The 7,740-nt window shown below is 55.5% G+C and overlaps 1 protein-coding gene across 1 annotated transcript in view; it reads right to left on the reverse strand.

The window, feature by feature from the left end:
• Window positions 1–2,649: 2,649 nt before the first annotated feature.
• LOC108298399 (zinc finger protein 282-like) overlaps window positions 2,650–7,740 on the reverse strand; it is a 17,580-nt gene continuing 12,489 nt past the window's right edge. Inside the window, exon 6 of the mRNA XM_017521086.2 lies at window positions 2,650–5,066. Within this exon, the coding sequence (XP_017376575.1) occupies window positions 4,237–5,066 (830 nt within the window). The 3' untranslated portion in view covers window positions 2,650–4,236. The remainder of the gene's footprint in view (window positions 5,067–7,740) is intronic.

Genomic DNA, 7,740 nt, shown 5'->3' on the forward strand with positions numbered 1-7,740 from the left:
TTTGAGACAGAGTCTTACTCTGTTGCCCAGGTTGGAGTGCAGTGGCACAATCTGGACTCACTGCAAACTCCGACTTCCTGGTCCCAGTGATTCTCCCTGGTTCAAGTATCTCAGCCTCCCAAGTAGCTGGGATTATAGGCACCCACCACACTTGGTTAATTTTTGAATTTTTAGTAGAGACAGGGTTTCACCATGTTGGCCAGGCTGGTCTTGAACTCCTGAACTCAAGTGATCTGCCCACCTCAGCCTCCCTAAGTGTTGGGATTACGGGCGTGAGCCACCATGCCCAGCTGTATTCATTTTTAAAAGTTAATTTTAGGCCGGGGGCAGTGGCTCATGCCTGTAATCCCAGCACTTTAGGAGGCTGAGGCAGGCAGATCACGAGGTCAAGAAATCGAGACCATCCTGGCCAACATGGTCAAACCCCGTTTCTACTAAAAATACAAAAAAAAAATTAGCCAGGCGTGGTGGCATGTCTGGGGTCCCAGCTACTTGGGAGGCTGAGGCGGAAGAATCGCTTAAACCCAGGAGGCGGAGGTTGCAGTGAGCCGAGATTGCGCCACTGCACTCCAGCCTGGAGACAGAGCAAGACTCCGGCTCAAAAAAAAAAAGTTAATTTTAAAAAAATAGGTCTGGGCTGGGCATGGTGTAATCCCAGCACTTTGGGAGGCCAAGATGGGTAGATCACTTCAGGTCTGGAGTTTGAAGCCAGCCTGGCCAACACAGCAAAACCCTGTCTTTACTAACAATACAAAAACTAGCCAGGCATGGTGGTGGGTGCCTATAATCCCAGCTACTTGGGAGGCTGAGGCAGGAGAATCACTTGAACCCAGGAAGCGGAGGTTGCAATGAGCTGAAATGGCACCACTGCATTCTAAACTGGGCAACAGAGCTGGACTCCATCTCAAAAATAAAAATAAATAAAAATAGTCGTAGTGCAGCAGTTCACACCTGTAATCTCAGCACTTTGGGAGGCTGAGGTGGAAGGCAACACAGCAAGATTCTATCTCTACAAAGTTAAAAAAAAAAACAGCCAGGTGTGGTGATGCATGCATGCCTGTAGTCCCAGCTACTGGGAAGGCTGAGGCAAGAAACTGCCTGAGCCCAGGAGTTCATGGCTGCAATGAGCCATGATTGAATCATTGCACTTCAGCCTGGACAAGAGTGAAACCCTGTCTTTTTTCTTTTTCTTTGTGAGATGGAGTCTCACTCTGCCGCCCAGGATGGAGTGCAGTGGCGCCATCTCAGCTCACTGCAACCTCTGCCTCCCAGGTTCAAGTGATTCTCCTGCCTCAGCCTCCCAAGTAGCTGGGATTACAGGTGCACACCATCATGACCGGCTAATTTTTCCTATTTTCACGGAGATGGGGTTTCACCATGTTGCCCAGGCTGGTCTCGAACTCCTGAGCTCAGGCAATCCACCTGCCTTGGCCTCCCAAAGTGCTGGGACTATAGGCGTGAGCCACCATGCCCAACTTCCGCTTTTTTCTTTATTCTAGAGACAGGGGCCTGACTATGTTGGCAGGGTGATCTCAAACTCCTGTTCTCAAGCAATCCTCCCACCTTAGCCTCCCAAAGTGCTGGGATTACATGAATGAGCCACCATGCCCAACTGGATTGCTTCAGCTCCAGGGGTCAAGACTGCAGTAAGCCAAGACTGCACCACTGCACTCAGCCTGCAAGACAGAGCGAGACCTTATTTCTAAATAAATACACAAACTGGGCCAGGCGTGGTTGCTCACACCTATAATCCCAACACTTTGGGAGGCCAAGGTGGACGGATTAGCTGAGGTTGGGAGTTCGAGACCAGCCTAACCAACGTGGAGAAACCCCATCTCTACTAAAAATACAAAACTAGCCAGGTGTGGTGGTGCATACCTGTAATACCAGCTACGTGGGAGGCTGAGGCAGGAGAATTGCTTGAACCTGGGAGGTGGAGGTTGTGGTGAGCTGAGCTAGCACCATTGCACTCCAGCCTGGGCAACAAAAGCGAAACTCCATCTCAAAATAAAATAAAAATACATAAATTACATTTTCCCAGAAGGAAAATTAAAATCTACCCCCAAAGCAAGACCCCTGTCCTGCTTTGGGGTGTGGACTCCAGGATCTATGCTGAAGATCCCTGCTGCCGGGGAGCCAGCAGTGGCAACATCCTGAGTGTCACCACCTCCGATCAGCTCTGGGGATGAGGCTTACTATGGGACTCTCCAGCAACCTGTGCCAGGGCTTGGGACCACTCATAGTGTAGCTGAGGGGTGCTTGGTGCAGTGGCATCCACCAGCCTAGAATCCAGGAAAGCAGAGACAGGCTTGGCTCTCACTAGCTCAGTCACTAGGCCTCCTTGGGAATCAGCCTGAGCCTCGTGCTCAGGTGTTTTAAACCCATGTTTCAACAGTGACGTCTCCCCTTTCCTCACCCTCCCAACAACCAAAAAACATTTTGACCTTTCCATGATCTAGATTAGGGAAACTTCCTGCACATGCTTTGCAAAGTGGCACATTACCCCCTCCCCCACCAACTGAGCACTGGAGGGTCCCTTCTGCTCTAACAAAACTCTACTGGACCCTAATTTCTCATCTCAATTTGCTTTCTTAAGATTTGTCTCCTTCAAAAAGCAGAATGAAGAAAAAAAATATATACCCCAGTGAATTGGATTCCAGTTCATTGAGGCTTTACTGTAGGCTGAGCTGGAGAACCCTCCAGCTCTGTGAACATGCAGTCTGCAATCTGGGTACCTTTTATTTAACTTCAGGAATTCCCTTTGCTCGGCAAAAAGGGGTCTGAGGAAAGCGGAGCAGCGTAGATGAGGGCGAGGGCGGAAGCAGGGTGCTCACCAAAGTGGTGCCGGGTGCCGGCTGCTCACTGCACTCCCACCTGGGAGGGACGCGGGACCCACGGCAGGGGCAGGGAAAGTCATTTTTGACACAAACAAGGGTCCTGGGGCATGCCACCCCACCCGGTGCCTGGCCATGCAAGATGCTGAAATGGAGACTGTGGCCCCTCGGGTCGCAGCGCCCGGAGCCATGGAGCAGGTGCACCAACGTGAAGGGGAGTCCTTTGGGCGCTTCCCGAGGCGCCTGCAGGGTGTGGGGCACAGCAGGGTCTGTGTCCATGTCCGTGAGCACGGGCAGTAACAGATAGCACCAATTGGGAGGCCCAGGGCAGGAGAGCCTGAGTCTCAGACTCTAGCACCCACTTGCCCGGAGCTCCGGGGAAGAGACAGGTGATGGCTGCTCTCTCAGCAAAAGCCTCTCCCTCGCCCCTTTGCCCTGGGAAAAGTGGAACAAATCACCACGGTGAGGTCTGACCCGGGGACCCAGCTGCCTGTGGGGGATCAGGCCACTGTTGTGCAGTGTCAAGATGCTACTGCACCAGATTGAGGGGCTGGAGGCGGGAGAGACAGGCTGGGGGTGAGGGGGCACCAGAGGCTCCCACGGAGGAAGAGCCCTGTGGAAGCACAACCCGGGGTGTTTTGCAGCCAATCTGTTCCCCGCTCCCAGGAACCCTAGGAACTGGCCTCCTGTCACTTCTGATTTTGTTGGTGGGTGAGAGGAAAGGGAGACCAGGAGGGCCAGGCCGGCGGCCTCCCAGGCAGCGGAGGTAGGCGGTAAGCGTAGTGGGGCCGTGCACGCCTCTTCCCGTGTGATTGGGCGAATCATCTCACCTGCGTCTCACTTTCCTCAGTCACCAAGAAAATCCTGCCCCACCTATCTCAGAGGGATAGGCCAAGGGTGAACTGGATAACGGATAGAAAACACTTCTAGAAAAGTAGAAAGCGCTATTGAAACGCGAGGCAGTGTTGTCATCATGAAGGTGTTACCCTTAGCACATCCCTCGGCCTTCGCTTTTTTTCAGGGCATCTCCTAACCTTGGGACCTGATTTCCTGGTCTTGGAAGGGCTTCGGGACTCCTTGGTGGCTTCCCCTGATGACCATCTGTGGCCGGGTGGCCCCAGGGCACCGAGAGGGTGTGAGGGCGGTGCCCGAGCACGCTCAGCTCCTCTCGGTCCCCCGGAGCCTTCCCTGGCCAGTGGGTCCACCCTAGAGACAAGCTGGGCATCCATTTAGACCAGACAGATCTGGGGGGCCCCTGCCCCACCCAGAAGGCTCCCAACCGGTCTGCAATGCCTGTTGCCAATTTCCAGTTTGTGGCCGAGGACACTGGGCAGGGTGGTCGGTGCTTGGGCTGCCCTCCCCCGGCCCTCTCGATCCAGCCCTGCCCTCCCCCAGCCCGGCCCTAGTCTCGCTCAGGCGGTGGCGGGGGCGGCCGTGCGGCGCCGGGGCCCGGGCCGCCGCTGTGCACGCGCAGGTGGTCCTTGAGCGACTCCTTGTAGCGGAAGCTCTTGCCGCACTCGCCGCACGTGTAGGGCCGCTCGCCCGTGTGGATGCGCTGGTGCTTGAGCAGGTTCTGCTTGCGGATGAAGCTCTTGCCACACAGCGCGCACTGGAAGGGCCGCTCGCCCGTGTGCAGCCGCTGGTGGTTCTGCAGGTGCTCCTTGCGGCTGTAGGTCTTCTCGCACTCCGAGCACTTGTAGGGCCGCTCGCCGCGGTGCGTCATCTGGTGGCGGATGAGGCCCGAGTGGCAGTTGAAGCTCTTCTCGCACTCGGCGCACTCGTAGGGCCGCTCCTTGGTGTGGCTGCGGTGGTGGATGATGAGGCTCTTGCGCACGCCGAAGCTCTTGCCGCACTCTGGGCACGAGTAGGGCTTGCTGCGGGCGCCGTGCAGGAGAAGGCTCCGCCGCAGCCCGCCCGGGCAGCAGCTGCCGCAGCCGCCACCCGCCCCGGTCCCCGCGCCGCCGCCCCCGCCGCCCCCATCGCCCCCGCCGCCGCCGGTGCTGCGGTCCCCGCCCGGCGGCGCCTCTCCCGAGCCACGCTCCCCGGGCAGCGCAGGGAAGCCGTCGTCCAGCAGCCCACGGGTCGGGGGCCCGCTAGGGTTCTCGGCCACCGCAATCGGGGCCAGGCTCTGTGGCTGGGGCTGCGACTGCGGCTGCGGCGGCTGGGGCTGGGGCTGGGGCTGAGGCTGCGGCGGGGCTGAGGGTGGGTTCTTCACCATCAGCAGGCTGTCACCTGGGGAGACAGGAAGAAGTGACATGTGGAAAGGGGCTCTCAGCCGGGACCCCACGCTGCTCCCGGAAGGGTCAGGGAGCGTGCGCTCTGAGCCTCAGTTCCACTAACTACGAGGGACTGCACAAGGTGCTGGGCCACGATCTACATGGCCCTTCTACCTGCCCGAAGCCGCCCTGCTGTGGAGCCCAGAAACGGTCAAGCAGGTGGCACACGGCAAGGACAGGAAGTCCCTCAGGAACGCTGAGGGCTAAGGGGTAGGGGACCTGCTGTCCAGAAGTCATTTTGGAAGGTTGAATTGCCCAGAAACAACAAGACTTAATTGCAGTCTGATGGACAATGTTTTCTGTGTGTTTGTTTTTCCAGAGGGGGTCTCGCTCTGTCCTCCAGGCTGTAGTGTACTGGAAAGATCGTGGCTCACTGTCCTAGAATCAAGTGATCCTCCCACCATAGCCTCCCAAGTAGCTGGGACCATAAGCATGCGCCACCAGGCCCAACTAATTAAAAAAATTTTTTTTTGTTGAGACAGGGTCTCACTATGTAGCCCAGGCTGGTCTCTAACTCCTGGGATAAGCAACCCTCCCACCTTGACCTCCCAAAGTGCTGGGGTTACAGATGTGAGCCACTACACACATTGGCAATGCTAACTTTTATCTCAGGAAAGTCTCTCAATGGGAAGGAAGAATTTTATCCAAGGTGAAAAGCACCTAGAGGCCCACAGGAATGGAATGCAGGGAGCTGGAAACAAGCATTAGATGGATTGGCAGCCATGTTTCCACTAAGCATGTGGGCAACTGATTGGGCAGGGTGGTGTGGGCAGCTGGGACATGTGAGTCCCACCCTTGCACCTGACCCACCTGGACCTTGGCAGCACCGTGACAGGCTCTCCTTTCACCTGAAGCAGTGGCCGCCCAGCCTAGTGCCCCAAGGAAATGGTTCTTGCCCCATTTCCTTGCATTCTAAGGCCTCCAGGCCATGAGTGCCTGGAGCTCTCCACCATCTTGGATGGCAGGAGACAAAGCCCAGGTTCTGAGCATCAGAACAGTGACATCAGACCCAGCCCTTCCTCCCCACCCCTGCCCAGCGGCCAGCCCCCAGTAGTTCTTGTGCCTCACACTCCATCACCTCCCTGGTCTTCATTTGGAATTCTTTTCTCCTTAGAGGAGCCCTGCTCCCCAGTTTACGGAAAGCCTGTGGAAGAGCTCTGAAGAAGGGGAGTTTGTGACTCTCCCACTTCTTGGCATCCTTTTCTCCGTGCTCACACCCCTCTGCCCAGGGTCCAGCTGCTCCCCAGAGGCCACTTCTCCAGCCACATCTGCCATGCTTCCACCCAATCCTCCTATATTCATTGCTGTTTGACTGAGACCTGTCCTTATGTGATACTCTTAAATAGACTGGGCCCGGCCCTCCCTCTTTGTCTCAAGCAAAATCGACCTGGCAGAGAACCATCTCTGCAGGATACTGGCCAGGTGCAGAGACCAAAAGAATTCTCTTCACTTCAGTGCAGGATGCCTGGGAAGGGGTATCCAAGCTCCAGAGCATCACAGGAGATCGCTGTGGCCTCTGTGGGCATGGCACGAGGGTCTTCCTGCTACTCTCACTCCTTCCCAGGTGTATTCCCAGAGGACTTGCAAAGAAACCATATGCACATAAACTCCCAGGGGCTGTTTCCCAGGAAACCAACCAAAGACGGTCCTCCTCTGATCATTCTTCCAGCCCACTATGAGCCTCATTTTCAACCTCATCCACATTTTCAACCTCCAACATTTTTCTGTCTTCCTGACCCAACCTGCCTCCCCAAGCCCGGTCACACAGGCACTTGCTAGAGCACCGTGATTGCCTTTGCTCCTCTGCTGTGCCTGCCTGGAGAACTCCAGTCCTGTGACTGCACTCAGGTGGCTGAAAAACCACACAAGCTGGCCAGGCACAGTGGCTCATGCCCATAATCCTGGCATGCAGGGAGGCCATGGCAGGAGGTTTGCTTGAGCCCAGGAGTTTGAGACCAGCCTAGGCAATCTAGGGAGACCCCATCTCTATAAAAAACATTTAAAAATTAGCCAGGCATTGTGACACACACCTGTGGTCCCAACTACTCAGAAGACTGATGCGGGAGGATCGTTTATTGCAGTGAGCAGTGATTGCACCACTGTACTCCGGCCTGGGTGACAGAGTGAGATCTTGTCTCAAAAAAAAAAAAAAAAAAAAAAACCCTTGAGGGGCCTCCACACAGCATGGCAACCTGGCCCATGTCTCTAGTGGGTTTTACTTTTCTACTCTGGAACGATTACATCGTCCTTCCTCCTCTACCCACCCCACCCCACCCCAGACATGGCCACGAGGGCTTTTCCCTTCCAGTCCCTGCTGGTAAGTGATTCATATGCAAGCAGGTAACCTAGTTATGCTCAGTGGGGTATGAGAAGTTTGCCGGGAGACTTCTGGAAAGATTTCCTTACTCCTTAGAGGGGCCTTTCCTGTGCACTCATGTCTGGATGTGACACTTGGAACAGCTGCAGCTGCCGTGCTAACAGCCTAGGGATGAAGCCACACCAACGATGGCCAGGCAAGGAGCTGGAAAGACCCTGGGTCCTTGCAAACGTGCTGAGTCCTTGAATCAGCCTGAACCTGACCTACCTTAGGACTTCTAGTTACGTAAGAGAAGAAATTTCTTTTTTTTTTT

This window comes from Cebus imitator, unplaced genomic scaffold, assembly GCF_001604975.1.
Source record: "Cebus imitator isolate Cc_AM_T3 unplaced genomic scaffold, Cebus_imitator-1.0 Scaffold20, whole genome shotgun sequence".
Lineage (NCBI taxonomy): Eukaryota > Metazoa > Chordata > Mammalia > Primates > Cebidae > Cebus > Cebus imitator.